Source organism: Bombina bombina, chromosome 5 (assembly GCF_027579735.1).
Source record: "Bombina bombina isolate aBomBom1 chromosome 5, aBomBom1.pri, whole genome shotgun sequence".
NCBI lineage: Eukaryota > Metazoa > Chordata > Amphibia > Anura > Bombinatoridae > Bombina > Bombina bombina.
Genome location: NC_069503.1, coordinates 290,279,818 through 290,297,666, shown reverse-complemented (window position 1 = coordinate 290,297,666; position 17,849 = coordinate 290,279,818). Strand labels below are relative to the sequence as shown.

Genomic DNA, 17,849 nt, shown 5'->3' with positions numbered 1-17,849 from the left:
GCCCTTTTAAGGGCTATTGGTAGGTTAGCATTAGATTAAGGGGTGTTTTTATTTTGGGGGGCTTTTTTATTTTCATAGGGATTAGGTTTAATTTTTAATATTTGATAATTTGTTTATTATTTTCTGTAATATTAGATTTTTTATTTTCCATAAATTTAGCTTAATTTAAACTTAGTTTTTTTTATTTTTAAATTAATATTAGTTTCTTTCATGTAATTGGCAAGAGTCCATGAGCTAGTGACGTATGGGATATACTATCCTACCAGGAGGGGCAAAGTTTCCAAAACCGCAAAATGCCTATAAATACACCCCCCACCACACCCACAATTCAGTTTTACACACTTTGCCTCTTATGGAGGTGGTGAAGTAAATTTGTGCTAGATTTCTACGTTGATATGCGCTTCTCAGCTTCTAAATTGCGGGCTGTTAAGCTTGCGCAAGCGCAAATTGCTATAATTTATTGCATCACTCTTGGCGCAAGACTTTTTTGGCGCGAGAAGTACGTTTGTTGGCGTAATTTCGTCATTTCTGGCGTCTTAGTTGGCGCCGTGTTTTTTCACGTAGTTGCGTCATCTATGACGCTCGTGTTTGTTGCAGACGTTTTTGGCGCCAAAAAATATTTTGTCAGTTGTGGGCGTCATACTTGGTGCCAAACTTTTGTGATTATTTAAGACTTCATTTCTTTTTGCTTCTGGTTTCCAGAGGCTTAATTTGTTTCCCATTCCTGAAACTGTCATATAAGGAAATTGATCAATTTGCTTTATATGTTATTTTTTTCTCTTACATATTGCAAGATGTCTCAAACTGACCCTGTTTCAGAATCTACTACTGGAATCCTGCTGCCTGATGTCGGTTCTACTAAAGCTAAGTGCATTTGTTGTAAACTTTTGGTAACTGTTCCTCCGGCTGTAGTTTGTGATAGTTGTCATGACAAACTTTTACATGCAGACAATATTTCCATTAGTAGTAGTCCATTACCTGTTGCTGGTCCTTCATCATCTAATGCTCAGGATATTCCTGTTAATGTGAGAGAATTTGTTTCTAATTCCATTCAGAAGGCTTTGTCTGTCATACCGCCTTCTAATAAACGTAAAAGGTCTTTTAAAACTTCTCATAAAATTGATGAATTTTTAAATGACCGACAACATTCTGATTTATCTATCTCTGATGAGGATCTATCTGGTTCAGAAGATTCTGCCTCAGATATTGACACTGACAAATCTTCATATTTGTTTAAAATGGAGTATATTCGTTCCTTATTAAAAGAGGTGTTGATTGCATTAGATATGGAGGAGACTAGTCCTCTTGATATTAAAACTAGTAAACGTTTAAATTCAGTTTTTAAACCTCATGTAGTTATTCCTGAGGTTTTTCCAGTTCCTGATGCTATTTCAGATGTGATTTCTAGGGAATGGAATAGACTGGGTACTTCTTTTACTCCTTCAAGGTTTAAGAAACTTTATCCTTTGCCGACTGATAGACTGGAGTTTTGGGAAAAGATCCCCAAAGTTGATGGGGCCATCTCTACTCTTGCAAAGCGTACTACTATTCCCACGGCAGATAGTACTTCTTTTAAAGATCCTTTAGATAGGAAACTTGAATCTTATCTAAGGAAGGCTTATTTATGTTCAGGTCATCTTCTTAGGCCTGCTATTTCTTTGGCTGATGTTGCAGCTGCTTCAACTTTTTGTTGGAAACCTTAGCGCAACAAGTACCAGATCATAATGTGTATAGCATTGTTAAGTTAATTCATCATGCTAATAATTTTATTTGTGATGCCATTTTTGATATCATTAGAATTGATGTTAGATATATGTCTTTAGCTATATTAGCTAGAAGAGCTTTATGGCTTAAATCTTGGAATGCTGATATGACTTCTAAATCAACGTTGTTATCTCTCTCTTTTCAAGGTAATAAATTATTTGGTTCTCAGTTGGATTCGATTATTTCAACTGTCACTGGTGGGAAGGGAGCTTTTTTGCCTCAGGATAAAAAATCTAAGGGTAAATTTAAGGCTGCTAACCGTTTTTGTTCCTTTAGACAAAATAAGGAACAGAAACCTGATCCTTCCCCTAAGGGAACAGTTTCCAATTGGAAGCCTTCTTCCGTCTGGAATAAATCCAAGCCATTTAAAAGATCTAAATCAGCCCCCAAGTCCGCATGAAGGTGCGGCCCTCATTCCAGCTCAGCTGGTAGGGGGCAGACTAAGATTTTTCAAGGATGTTTGGATCAATTCAGTCCAAAATCATTGGATTCTGAACATTGTCTCTCAGGGGTACAGAATAGGTTTCAAAGTAAGACAGCCTGTGAGAAGTTTCTTTCTCTCACGCATTCCAGTGAACCCAGAAAAAGCTCAGGCTTTCCTGAAGTGTGTTTCAGACCTGGAGTTATTTGGGGTAATTGTGTCAGTTCCTTTTCAGGAACGGGGTCTGGGGATTTATTCAAATCTGTTCATTGTCCCAAAAAAGGAGAATTCGTTCAGACCAGTTCTAGATCTATAAATTTTGAATCGTTATGTAAGAATGCCAACATTCAAGATGGTGACTATAAGGACTATTCTGCCTTTTGTTCAGAAAGGGCATTATATGTCCACAATAGACTTACAGGATGCATAGCTTCATATTCCGATTCATCCAGATCACTAGCAGTTCCTGAGATTCTCTTTTCTAGACAAGCATTACCAATTTGTTGCTCTTCCTTTTGGCCTAGCAACAGCTCCAATGATCTTTTCAAAGGTTCTTGGTGCCCTACTCTCTGTAATCAGAGAGCGGGGTATTGCTGTGTTTCCTTATTTGGACGATATCTTGGTACTTGCTCAGTCTTTACGTTCTGCAGAATCTCACACAAATCAACTAGTGTTGTTTCTTCAAAGACATGGTTGGAGGATCAATTTACCAAAAAGTTATTTGATTCCTCAGACAAGGGTAACTTTTTTAGGTTTCCAAATAGATTCAGTATCCATGACTTTGTCTCTAACAGACAAGAGACATCTGAAATTGGTTGCAGCTTGTCGGAACCTTCAGTTTCAATCATTCCCTTCAGTAGTTATGTGCATGGAGGTTTTAGGTCTCATGACTGCAGCATAGGACGTAATCCCCTGTGCTCGTTTTCACATGAGACCTCTTCAGCTTTGTATGCTGAACCAGTGGTGCAGGGATTATACAAAGATATCACAATTAATATCCTTAAATCCCAATGTTAGACTATCTCTGACTTGGTGGTTAGATCACCATCGTTTAGTTCAAGGGGCCTCTTTTGTTCGTCCAACCTGGACTGTGATCACAACAGATGCGAGTCTTTCAGGTTGGGGAGCTGTCTGGGGATCTCTGACAGCACAGGGGGTTTGGAAATCTCAAGAGGTGAGATTACCAATCAATATTTTGGAACTCCGTGCGATTCTCAGAGCTCTTCAGTTTTGGCCTCTACTGAAGAGAGAACTGTTTATTTGTTTTCAGACAGACAATGTGACAACCGTGGCATTTGTCAATCATCAGGGTGGGACTCACAGTCCTCAAGCTATGAAAGAAGTATCTCGGATACTTGCTTGGGCGGAATCCAGCTCCTGTCTAATTTCTGCAGTCCATATCCCAGGTATAGGCAATTGGGAAGCGGATTATCTCAGTCGTCAGACTTTACATCCGGAAAAGAATGGTCTCTTCACCCAGATGTGTTTTTTCAGATTGTTCAGATGTGGGGGCTTCCAGAATTAGATCTGATGGCTTCTCATCTAAACAGGAAACTTCCCAGGTATCTGTCCAGGTCCAGGGATCCTCAGGCGGAAGCAGTGGATGCATTGACACTTCCTTGGAATTATCAACCTGCTTATATTTTTCCGCCTCTAGTTCTTCTTCCAAGAGTGATTTCCAAAATCATAATGGAGGGTTCGTTTGTACTGCTGGTGGCTCCAGCATGGCCACACAGGTTTTGGTATGCGGATCTTATTCGGATGTCCAGTTGCCAACCTTGGCCACTTCCGTTAAGGCCAGACCTTCTATCTCAAGGTCCGTTTTTCCATCAAGATCTCAAATCATTAAATTTGAAGGTATGGAGATTGAAAGCTTAGTGCTTAGTCATAGAGGTTTCTCTGACTCAGTGATTAATACTATGTTGCAGGCTTGTAAATCTGTGTCAAGAAAGATTTATTATCGTGTTTGGAAGACTTACATTTCATGCTCTTCTCATAAATTCTCTTGGCATTCTTTTAGAATTCCTAGAATTTTACAGTTTCTTGAGGATGGTTTAGATAAGGGTTTGTCTGCAAGTTCCTTGAAAGGAAAAATCTCTGCTCTTTCTGTTCTGTTCCACAGAAAAATTGCTAAACTTCCTGATATTCATTGTTTGTACAGGCTTTGGTGCGTATCAAGCCTGTCATTAACTCAATCTCTCCTCCTTGGAGTCTTAATTTGGTTTTGAAAGCTTTACAGGCTCCTTTGTTTGAGCCTATGCATTCTCTGGACATTAAATTACTTTCTTGGAAAGTATTGTTCCTTTTGGCCATCTCTTCTGATAGAAGAGTTTCTGAATTATCTGCTCTTTCTTGTGATTCTCCTTTTCTGATTTTTCATCAGGATAAGGCGGTTTTGCGGACTTTGTTTAAATTTTTACCTAAAGTTGTGAACTCCAACAACATTAGTAGAGAAATCTTCTTTGTGTCCTAATCCTAAGAATTCTCTGGAGAGATCTTTACATTCTTTGGATGTGGTAAGAGCTTTGAAATATTATGTTGAAACTACTAAAGATTTCAGGAAGACTTCTAGTCTATTTGTTATCTTTTCTGGTTCTAGGAAAGGTCAGAAGGCTTCTGCCATTTCTTTGGCATCTTGGTTAAAGCTTTTGATTCATCATGCTTATTTGGAGTCGGGTAAATCCCCGCCTCAGAGGATTAGGGCTCATTCTACTAGGTAAGTTTTCACTTCCTGGGCTTTTAAGAATGAAGCTTCTGTTGATCAGATTTGCAAAGCTGCAACTTGGTCTTCTTTGCATACTTTTACTAAATTCTACCATTTTGATGTTTTCTCTTCTTCAGAAGCAGTTTTTGGTAGAAAAGTACTTCAGGCAGCTGTTTCAGTTTGATTCTTCTGCTTATAATTTCAGTTTTTTTCATTATAAAGATTAAAACTTTTGATTTTGGTTGTGGATTAATTTTTCAGTGGAATTGGCTGTCTTTATTTTTATCCCTCCCTCTCTAGTGACTCTTGCGTGGAGTTCCACATCTTGGGTATTTGCTATCCCATTACGTCACTAGCTCATGGACTCTTGCCAATTACATGAAAGAAAACATAATTTATGTAAGAATTTACCTGATAAATTCATTTCTTTCATATTGGCAAGAATCCATGAGACCCACCCTTTTTATGGTGGTTATGATTTTTTTGTATAAAGCACAATTATTCCAATTCCTTATTTTTGATGCTTTCGCTCCTTTCTTATCACCCCACTTCTTGGCTATTCATTAAACTGAATTGTGGGTGTGGTGGGGGGTGTATTTATAGGCATTTTGAAGTTTGGGAAAGTTTGCCCCTCCTGGTAGGATTGTATATCCCATACGTCACTAGCTCATGGACTCTTGCCAATATGAAAGAAATTAATTTATCAGTTAAATTTTTACATAAATTATGTTTTTTTTTATTTTAATAGTAACTTTAGTACTTTTTAATTTGGGTTAATTTAGGGGGTGTTAGGTTCGGGGGTGTTAGGTTAGGGGGCTTAGTAATTTAATTATTTATTTGCGTTGTGGGCTTTGGCGGTTTAGGGGTTAATAGATTTAATAAGTAGTTTGCCATGTGGGTTAATGGCGGTTTAGGGGTTAATAGTTTAATTAGGCATATTGCGTTGTAGGGGGGTTGTCGGTTTCAGGGTTAATACTTTTATTAGTTCCAATGTGGGTTTGATGGCGGATATAGGGGTTTTACATTTCGGGTTTATTTTGGGGAAGTGTGTTAGACTCTTACGGGAGATTTTATATATATTTTTATATTTATATTCTAACTGCATGGCTGTTACATACAAATATAATTTAATTAGACATGTGCACAGCGAAAAAAATCGTTTTTTTTTTTTTCTATTAGTTAAATAAACAATTTTGTTTCAGCAAATTAGTTAAGTTAAATCGTTATTTCGGATGCATTCTTTATTCATATTCATTATTCTATTCTAAAGTTTAGAATAGAATAATGAATATGAAAAAAGAATGGATCCGAAAAATTATTTAACTTAGCATAAGGAATATGCCGAAACAAAATTATCTAAACCGCCGGCTCCCCACATAGCCAACACTAAATAAAGCTATTAACCTCTAAACCGCCAACCCCTCCGCATCGCCAACACTAACTAAACATATTAACCCCTAAACTGCTGTCCCCCCACATTGCCAAAACACTAACTAAATCTATTAACCTCTAAACTGCCGCCCCCCACATCGCCAACACTAAATAAAATCCTATTAACCTCTAAACTGCCATCCCTCCACATCGCCTACTCTAACTAAGTCTATTCACCTCTAATCCGCCGCCCCCCACATCGCCAACACTAAATAAATCTATTAACCTCTAAACCGCCGTCCCCCCACATCGCCAAAACGAAATAAACCTATTAACCCCTAAACCGCCGCCCCCCCACGTCACAAACACTAAATAAAATTATTAAACTCTAAACCGCCGCCCCCGCACATCACAACTACCTAAATTAAACTATTAACCCCTAAACCAAATACCCCCTAACGTTAACATAATTAAAATACACCTAAATTAAAGTTACATTTACTAACTACCTATTTAAAAATAAATACAAACTTACCTGTGAAATTAAAAATAAAACCTGAGCTAGTTACAATATTACTATTTACTAACTACCTAGTTAAAATAAATACAAACTTACCTGTGTATTTAAAAACAATACAAAAAATTAAAAACCTAACATTACTAAAAATAATAAAATCCAACATTACAAAAATAAGAAAACCTAACATTACAAAAAATAATAAATAATAAAATTATTAAAAAAATATAATAAACACTAAGGGCCCGATCCGATATGCAGCGTCGCCCGCAAAAGCCGGCGACGCTGAATATTGTGCGGGTTTGGTATCCTATATACGGCGTAATCTAGAAGTTACGCTCGTATATTTCTGCCTTTGCCCGTAGATATTTGGGCCATAGGCAGGTATACCAAGCCCGCACAGTTTGGTATCCAATATACAGCGTAAGGACTTACGTGGCGAAAATGGAGAAATCTTACTCCATTTTCACCTCGCCACAAAATGCAGCGTAGTAAGCCTTACGCTGTCTATTGGAGCCCCGTAACTCCCTAAACTACCTGCCAAATAAAACCTAACACCTAACGCATGAGCAATGTCTATCTACCTATCAACCGCGAACTGCTAAATAAAACCTAACACCTAACGCATGCGCAATGTCTATCTACCTGTCAACCGCAATCCCCCGCCGCAATCCCTAATAAAGTATTTAACCCCTAAACCGCCGCTCCCGGACCCCGCCGCCACCTACATTAAAAGTATAACCCCCTAATGTTATCCCCCTACACAGTCGCCAGCTACTTTACATACCCCCTAATGTGAGCCCCTTACACCGCCACCATCTATATTACCTACCCCCTAATGTGAACCCCTTACACCGCCGCCATCTATATTACCTACCCCCTAATGTGAGCCCCTTACACCGCCGCCATCTACATTACCTACCCCCTAATGTGAGCTCCTACCCCGTCGCCAGCTATATTAAAATTATTAACCCCTAATTTAATCCCCCTAAACCGCCGCCAGCTATATTAATTACATTAACCCCTAATTTAATCTCCCTATACCGCCGCCAGCTATATTAAATTAATTAACCCCTAATCTAATCCGCCTACACCGCCGCCAGCTATATTAACTATATTAAGCCTAATTATATTAGGGTTAATATAATTAATATCGTTATTATATTATATATATTAACTATATTAACCCTAATTATATTAGGGTTAATATCGTTATTATATATATATTAACTATATTAACCCTAATTATATTAGGGTTAATATAGTTAATATCGTTATTATATTATATATATATATATATATATATATATATATTAAGTATAATAACCCTATCTAACTCTAACATCCCTAACTAAACTCTTATTAAAATAAATCTAATTAATATTATTAATTAAAATATTCCTATTTAAATCTAAATACTTACCTATAAAATAAACCCTAACGGCTAGATTTAGAATTTTGTCTGTAACGACCCGCGTAGCTAACGCTGGCTTTTTTCTGGCCGCACCTTTTAAATACCTCTGGTATTGAGAGTTCACAGAATGGCTGCGTTAGGCTCCAAAAATGGAGCATACAGGCATATTTAACGCCACTGCAACTCTCGATACCAGAGTTGCTTACGGACGCGGCCAGCTTCAAAAACGTGCTCGTGCACGATTCCCCCATAGAAAACAATGGGGCTGTTTGAGCTGAAAAAAAACCTAACACCTGCAAAAAATCCGCGTTCAGCTCCTAACGCAGCCCCATTGTTTCCTATGGGGAAACACTTCCTACGTCTGCACCTAACACTCTAACATGTACCCCGAGTCTAAACACCCCTAACCTTACACTTATTAACCCCTAATCTGCCTCTCCGTAAACCGCCGCTACTTACATTATCCCTATGTACCCCTAATCTGCTGCCCCTAACACCGCCGACCCCTATATTATATTTATTAACCCCTAATCTGCCCCCCACAACGTCGCCTCCACCTGCCTACACTTATTAACCCCTAATCTGCCGAGCGGACCGCACCTCTATTATAATAACGTTTTTAACCCCTAATCCGCCTCACTAACCCTATAATAAATAGTATTAACCCCTAATCTGCCCTCCCTAACATCGCCGACACCTAACTTCAAACATTAACCCCTAATCTGCCAACTGGAGCTCACCGCTATTCTAATAAATGTATTAACCCCCTAAAGCTAAGTCTAACCCTAACACTAACACCCCCCTAAGTTAAATATAATTTAAATCTAACGAAATTAATTAACTCTTATTATATAAATTATTCCTATTTAAAGCTAAATACTTACCTGTAAAATAAATCCTAATATAGCTACAATATAAATTATAATTATATTATAGCTATTTTAGGATTTATATTTATTTTACAGGTAACTTTGTATTTATTTTAACCAGGTACAATAGCTATTAAATAGTTAAGAACTATTTAATAGATAAAATAGTTAAAATAATTACAAATTTACCTGTAAAATAAATCCTAACCTAAGTTACAATTAAACCTAACACTACACTATCAATAAATAAATTAAATAAAATACCTACAATTACCTACAATTAAACCTAACACTACACTATCAATAAATGAAATAAATACAATATCTACAAATAAATACAATTAAATAAATTAACTAAAGTACAAAAAATAAAAAAGAACTAAGTTACAAAAAATAAAAAAATATTTACAAACATTAGAAAAATATTACAACAATTTTAAACTAATTACACCTACTCTAAGTCCCCTAATAAAATAACAAAGCCCCCCAAAATAAAAAAATGCCCTACCCTATTCTAAATTACAAAAGTTCAAAGCTCTTTTACCTTACCAGCCCTGAACAGGGCCCTTTGCGGGGCATGCCCCAAGAAATTCAGCTCTTTTGCCTGTAAAAAAACACATACAATACCCCCCCCCACCAACATTACAACCCACCACCCACATACCCCTAATCTAACCCAAACCCCCCTTAAATAAACCTAACACTAAGCCCCTGAAGATCTTCCTACCTTGTCTTCACCTCACCAGGTATCACACCGATCCGTCCTGGCTCCGATATCTTCATCCAACCCAAGCGGGGGCTAGACATCCATCATCCGACGGCTGAAGAAGTCCAGAAGAGGGTCCAAAGTCTTCATCCTATCCGGGAAGAAGAGTAGATCCGGACCCGCAACCATCTTCTTCCAAGCGGCATCTTATATCTTCATCCGATGAGGACCGGCTCCATCGTGAAGACCTCCAGCGTGGACCCATCTTCTTCCGATGACATCCAACTGAAGAATGACGGTTCCTTTAAGGGACGTCATCCAAGATGGCATCCCTCGAATTCCGATTAGCTGATAGCCAATAGAATGCAAGCTCAATCTGATTGGCTGAACGGATCAGCCAATCGGATTGAACTTGATTCTGATTGGCTGATTCCATCAGCCAATCAGAATTTTCCTACCTTAATTCCGATTGGCTGATAGAATCCTATCAGCCAATCGGAATTCGAGGGACGCCATCTTGGATGACGTCCCTTAAAGGAACCGTCATTCTTCAGTTGGACGTCGTCGGAAGAAGATGGGTCCGCGCTGGAGGTCTTCACGATGGAGCCGGTCCTCATCGGATGAAGATAGAAGATGCCGCTTGGAAGAAGATGGTTGCCGGTCCGGATCTACTCTTCTTCCCAGATAGGATGAAGACTTTGGACCCTCTTCTGGACTTCTTCAGCCGTCGGATGATGGATGTCTAGCCCCCGCTTGGGTTGGATGAAGATATCGGAGCCAGGACGGATCGGTGTGATACCCGGTGAGGTGAAGACAAGGTAGGAAGATCTTCAGGGGCTTAGTGTTAGGTTTATTTAAGGGGGGTTTGGGTTAGATTAGGGGTATGTGGGTGGTGGGTTGTAATGTTGGGGGGGGGTATTGTATGTGTTTTTTTACAGGCAAAAGAGCTGAATTTCTTGGGGCATGCCCCGCAAAGGGCCCTGTTCAGGGCTGGTAAGGTAAAAGAGCTTTGAACTTTTTTAATTTAGAATAGGGTAGGGCATTTTTTTTATTTTGGGGGGCTTTGTTATTTTATTAGGGGGCTTAGAGTAGGTGTAATTAGTTTAAAATTGTTGTAATATTTTTCTAATGTTTGTAAATATTTTTTTATTTTTTGTAACTTAGTTCTTTTTTATTTTTTGTACTTTAGTTAGTTTATTTAATTGTATTTATTTGTAGATATTGAATTTAATTCATTTATTGATAGTGTAGTGTTAGGTTTAATTGTAGGTAATTGTAGGTATTTTATTTTATTTATTCATTGATAGTGTAGTGTTAGGTTTAATTGTAACTTAGGTTAGGATTTATTTTACAGGTAAATTTGTAATTATTTTAACTATTTTAGCTATTAAATAGTTCTTAGCTATTTAATAGCTATTGTACCTGGTTAAAATAAATACAAATTTACCTGTAAAATAAATATAAATCCTAAAATAGCTATAATATAATTATAATTTATAATTATAATTTATATTGTAGCTATATTAGGGTTTATTTTACAGGTAAGTATTTAGCTTTAAATAGGAATAATTTATTTAATAAGAGTTAATTTATTTCATTAGATTTAAATTATATTTAGCTTAGGGGGGTGTTAGGGTTAGGGTTAGACTTAGCTTTAGGGGTTAATCCATTTATTACAGTAGCGGCGAGATTCGGTCGGCAGATTAGGGGTTAATAATTGAAGTTAGGTGTCGGCGATGTTATGGAGGGCAGATTAGGGGTTAATACTATTTATTATAGGGTTATTGAGGCGGGAGTGAGGCGGATTAGGGGTTAATAACTTTATTATAGTAGCGGTGCGGTCCGCTCGGCAGATTAGGGGTTTATAAGTGTAGGCAGGTGGAGGCGACGTTGAGGGGGGCAGATTAGGGGTTAATAAATATAATATACGGGTCTGCGGTGTTAGGGGCAGCAGATTAGGGGTACATAAGTATAACGTAGGTGGCGGTCGGCAGATTAGGGGTTAATTATTGTAGGTAGCTGGCGCGACGTTGGGGGGGGCAGGTTAGGGGCTAATAAATATAATATAGGGGTCGGCGGTGTTAGGGGCAGCAGATTAGGGGTACATAAGTATAACGTAGGTGGCGGTCGGCAGATTAGGGGTTAAAAATATTTAATCGAGTGGCGGCGATGTGGGGGGACCTCGGTTTAGGGGTACATAGGTAGTTTATGGGTGTTAGTGTACTTTAGAGCACAGTAGTTAAGAGCTTTATGAACCGGCGTTAGCCCAGAAAGCTCTTAACTACTGACTTTTTTCTGCGGCTGGAGTTTTGTCGTTAGAATTCTAACGCTCACTTCAGCCACGACTCTAAATACCGGAGTTAGAAAGATCCCATTGAAAAGATAGGATACGCAATTGACGTAAAGGGATCTGCGGTATGGAAAAGTCGCGGCTGAAAAGTGAGCATTAGACCCTTTCCTGACTGACTCCAAATACCAGCGGTAGCCTAAAACCAGCGTTAGGAGCCTCTAACGCTGGTTTTCACGACTACCGCCAAACTCTAAATCTAGGCCTTAGATAGCTACAATGTAATTAATAATTACATTGTAGCTATTTTCGGGTTTATATTTATGTTACAGGTAACTTGGTATTTATTTTAACTAGGTACAATAGCTATTAAATAGTTAATAACTATTTAATAGCTACCTAGTTAAGATAATTACCAATTTACCTGTAAAATAAATATAAACCCAAAAATAGCTACAATGTAATTATTAATTACATTGTAGCTATCTTAGGGTTTATTTTATAGGTAAGTGTTTAGATTTAAATAGGAATATTTTAATTAATAATTTTAATATTAATTAGATTTATTTTAATAAGAATTTAGTTAGGAATGTTAGAGTTAGATAGGGTTATTATACTTTATATATATATATATATAATATAATAACTTTATTAACTATATTAACCCTAATATAATTAAGGTTAATATAGTTAATATATATAATATAATAACTATATTAACTATATTAAACCTAATATAATTAGGGTTAATATAGTTAATATATATAATATAATAACTATATTAACTATATTAACCCTAAAATAATTAAGGTTAATATAGTTGATATATATAATATAATAACGATATTAACTATATTAACCCTAATATAATTAGGGTTAATATAGTTAATATAGCTGGCGGCGGTGTAGGGGGATTAGATTAGGGGTTAATTAATTTAATATAGCTGGCGGCGGTATAGGGGGATTAAATTAGGGGTTAATGTAATTAATATAGCTGGCGGCGGGGTAGGGGGATTAAATTAGGGGTTAATGTAATTAATATAGCTGGCGGCGGGGTAGGGGGATTAGATTAAGGGTTAATAATTTTAATATAGCTGGCGGCGGTGTAGGGGGATTAGATTAGGGGTTAATAATTTTAATATAGCTGGCGGCGGTGTAAGGGGCTCACATTAGGGGGTAGTTAATGTAGGTGGCGGCGGGGTAGGAGCTCACTTTAGGGGGTAGTTAATGTAGGTGGTGGCGGGGTAGGAGTTCACATTAGGGGGTAATATAGATAATGTAGGTGGCGACGGGGTCCGAGAGTGGCGGATTAGGGGTTAATAACTTTATTAGGTGGCGGCGGTTTAGTGGTTAATACATTTTTTATTGTTAGGATAGTGAGGGGGGATAGCGGATAGAGGGTTAGACGTGCCGGGCTATGTTTGGGAGGCGTGTTAGACAGTAAGGGTGATTTCATAACTTAGTCAGGTTTTGTAGGCGCCGGCAGTTTCTAAAGTGCTGTAAGTCACTGGCGACTCCAGAAATTTGTACTTACGCAGATTTCTGGACATTGCTGGTTTGTCAGACTTACAGCACTTTAGCCTCTGACAGCGCCATATATAGGATAGCTCGAGTTGCGAGCTGAAACTACGGGCGGCGGGGGTTCCCTCGCTTGCGCCGCAAACTACGATCTTTATCGGAAAATAACAAACGAAATTATCCAAAATAATAAAAATTATTCCTTTTCTAATGCCCTTGTTTTAAAAAAACAAAAACATTAACCCCCCACATCACAAACACAAAATAAAATTAATAACCTCTAAACCGCCATCCCCCCACTTCACAACTACCTAAATTAGTACAATTACTAACTACCTATTTATTATCCTATTGTTTGACACCCCTTTTAAGAAGAGGCGGACCAGGGTTCAATTCCGGTCCAGCGCTGAGTTCCAGGAGCCCTGATAGGCCGGCCACTGGAATTTTAGTGCATCTTTGTGACTCATTATTTAAAAATTGATTATAACTTTAGCGACATAGCTTCATAGTTATAATGGGAAGGTTTATTATTTATAGTACTGTATAGTTTATTATTGTGAATTATTTTTTTTACAGAAGACAGTTAGCTGGGCTTTCTAGGGGAGTGTAGGTTAGACATTACGTCAGTGCAGGCAGTATTAGGGGCTTAGCTGGGTGTCCCAGGGCTGTTGCCGAGACTACATTGCCTGAGCTAGTTAGTGTAGGTGTAATTAAATTTAGGTCCCCATGGCCATGGGGCACACTTCAAATAGGGCCCTCCCTCCGCAGCAAAATGTCTAAGAGTGGCAATGTCGGCGATGTGGGTGGTGATGTCACACTCCTATTGACTTCTATGATAGAGACATCGCTGCTCACCGCCATTGCTCGGACACGCCAATTTTCTTTGAATATTTTGACTGACTGCGAGGCTGTCAAAGCAGTTTCCTGATGGTCTGTCGATGCTTTGAATATTGGGGCTGAAATGCTATTGCATTGACTTTTTATCATGCATGTGTTGATTATGCAAAGTAACTGTATTTAGTGGTCCTTTAATAATGTCCTACATAATTTCCTGTGATTTTTTGCACTGTTTGGTAATCTATAGTAAATGTGTTCTTTATCTACTTGATATTAGCTTCCTTCTGTTATACACAAGAATTTGTGACCAAATGTCTGTGTTGACCACACTTTTTATGCACTTGTAGGTTTATATGTTTTGAATTTATTTCTGAAAAATATATTTTATTGCATTTAGTTCTTGAAATCTCAGACCTTTGAAGCCGAGATGGACTTATGGTTGCAGCTCATTGCAAATAAAGTATATATTGCTCCTGGAAAATCGTTTGAATGTTATGAGCCTGGATGGTTCCGTGTGACTTCCTCACTTCCTAGCGACAGCCTACAGACATGTAAGTACACACCACTGATACGCATAGCACTCTTAGGAACTTCTATCTATTGTTTGTGAAGAAGATGTTTATCTGTCAAATAGACTGTCAGTTAATTGCCGGTAAAACGAATCTGGGCCTGTATTTCTACAATAATTATAATCTTATTCTTTACTAAAGGGAACATAGCTTCTGACTATCTCTAATTATAAAAATGCCCCACGTTTTCTTGATGTCTCCCCATCCTTCCTGAATAAAGTTAAAATTTTCAGTACAGTGCTTGTTTTCTTTAATTGATTGATGAACCAAAATTAATGTTACCTGCTTGGCACAAGGTAATTTTGTCCCATGGTTTAAATATACCCATCTACTTCACTTCTTCCTGACAGACATAACATGTTACGTACCCTCCCCCCATTTAAAAAAACTGTGAAAGAGAGAGACACACACAAATGTCCCAAGTAGTAGAGGCACTCACTGGTATAGATAGATAGATAGATAGATAGATAGATAGATAGATAGATAGATAGATAGCCACTCACTGGTTCTTAATAACTTCAAATCTTTATTTCAATAAGTAACGTTTGGGGTTTACCCCTGTCTTCAGACTTGATTAAGACCCAGTGAGTGCCTCTACTACTTGGGATATATATATCTACAGAGCCACACTGATAATGAGCATGCTGCACTTTTTAATGATACTGAGTATGTATACACTGGCAGTGAGCACATTGTGCTGTATAATGATGTCATGAGTTTCTATTCACTATACCCTGATGAGTACACTGCTCTGTATAAATATGATGAGTATCTATACTCTGATAAATATCCTGTGCTGTATAAGGATGGGATATCTATACACTAAATAGTGAGCACACTGCACCGTATAATGATGTGAGTATCCTTATACTGATGAATATGCTGCGCAGTACAATGATGATGAGTATCTATACACAGACAATGACCACATAGGCACAAGCCTATGTATAAATTGGCTGCTATTGGCCCCCAGCACTTGCTGCATCAGTGGTAGTTCTGCCCCTGGTGTGAGAACCGCCTAAGCTGTATTTGCGCTGTAGGATATAATTTGATTCCAGGTGCCCTACAAAAGCCTGCATTTGATCCAACTTTTAGTTGTTCCTTCCAGATACATTGTAATCTTTGTCTTTTTTTGTTTTTGATCTCACCTTGTTATGACAATATTTATATTTGTGCTTATACAGTGATTCTCCTTAATACCCATTTTACATGTCTGTCTGTTTTTCCCCACAGCCATTAGTTTTTGCTACCATCTTGTTCCTAGTAGCTTTATGATATGTGTCTACATTGCAAATTTAACCTCTTACAAGTAATATGCTATCTTTTTTTCAAATAGATATAATTTAAACTGTTTCTAAATGGAATATTTGTTTTTGCTGTTGACATCAAATTCTTTACCTCATTAACAGGTATACAGCGTCTCCAGAACATCCTTAAAGTGACTCCTGGGCATAATTATGGAATTCCATATAAAGGATAACTCCCATAAGGCTTAGATTTTGACGGCAGATAAGAACCACATGCCCAACAAGTCTGTCCAATATTTCCTAAGAGTTTTAATTGATCTAGTTTGTAGGATAATCTTATGCTTATCCCAGACATTAGCCCCCCACAGTGTTTGTCTTTACCACCTCTTGTGGACGTTTATTCCATGAATCAATCACTCTTTCTATAAAGTAGTCCCTCCGCAAATTACTCCTGAATCGACTACCCTTCATGAACCCCTTGTTCTTGAATTTTTCTTTTAATGAAAAATACTCACAGCCTCATCTTTACTAAGCCCCTTAACCCCTTAGTGACCAGACCATTTTTCAATTTTCTTAGCGTTAGGGACCAGGGTTATTTTTACATTTCTCCGGTGCTTCTAAATTTTGTCCTGAGGTTAGAAATACCCAATATTTACATGTTATTTGCTTTTTTTGCAAGTTATAGGGCAATAAGTGCAAGTAGCATTTTGTGATTTCCAAACCATTTCCCCCCCAAAATTAGCGATAGTTACATTGTAACACTGATATCTGTCAGGGATCCCTTAATATCCATTGACACGTATATATTTGTTTTTAGTAGACAACCCAATTCATGCCACTATTTCACCACCAAATGCGATCAAATAAAACGTTAACTGGGCATGGAACATCCCAACCACCTCTTGACAGTATCTGATTAGCTTTTTAGCCCAATAGTGGTTGTCCCTTCCAAACATGAATACATGGAATTTCGTTCTGCAATCAACTCAGAAGAAACATCTAATTATGGCAGGATTGCCCATTGTTTTATAAATAACATTATGGTATTTATTATATATAAGTAAAAGGTGCATTGACAACAAAAAAAACAATACATTTCCTTATTTATCATTATGTCTGTGTCATCATTTTGGGGTTTAGCGGGGAGGTGTGAGAAAAGCTAGTGAAAGGAAAGGGCTAACATATGGGCGCGACAGGTGAAGGTCCAGGGACGATAAGAAAAGAAAAAGGAGGTTAATATGGGACTTATTAGTCACTCCTATGTCCTCCAACCACCCCCTCTCTGGTTGTCCCGTCACTCATGTGCCAGGTTGTCCTGTAACTCACACCCGACCTGTTAATCTCTGTTATTTTTGTCTATTTGAGCCATCTTGAAGGATTGTCTAGCAATCTCCCAATAGTATGTTATGCCTAAAAAAAAAGTAATCAGTTTATTGAGTCTAAAGTAGATATATTCTTCTAAGACCATTGTTTCTGCTATATAACTCAGCCACATATGTTATGTTGTGATTTAGCTTTGTTTCCAAATTGTAAATTGTAAAAGTTATAGGCGTAATTTACAGGGGTATTTTGGTGGTATATTCAATAACATTATTACAGGACCAAAGGTAAATTCAGGTTCCATA

At 37.7% G+C, this 17,849-nt stretch overlaps 1 protein-coding gene across 2 annotated transcripts in view; it reads left to right on the top strand.

Annotated features, from left to right (window-relative positions):
* Positions 1-17,337, top strand: part of LOC128660276 (1-aminocyclopropane-1-carboxylate synthase-like protein 1) — a 526,308-nt gene extending 508,971 nt beyond the window's left edge. For both annotated transcript variants that reach the window (XM_053714036.1, XM_053714037.1), the window contains 2 exons: positions 14,806-14,959; positions 16,387-17,337. In XM_053714036.1, the coding sequence (XP_053570011.1) occupies positions 14,806-14,959; positions 16,387-16,457 (225 nt within the window). In that variant the 3' untranslated portion in view covers positions 16,458-17,337. The remainder of the gene's footprint in view (positions 1-14,805; positions 14,960-16,386) is intronic.
* Positions 17,338-17,849: the final 512 nt, after the last annotated feature.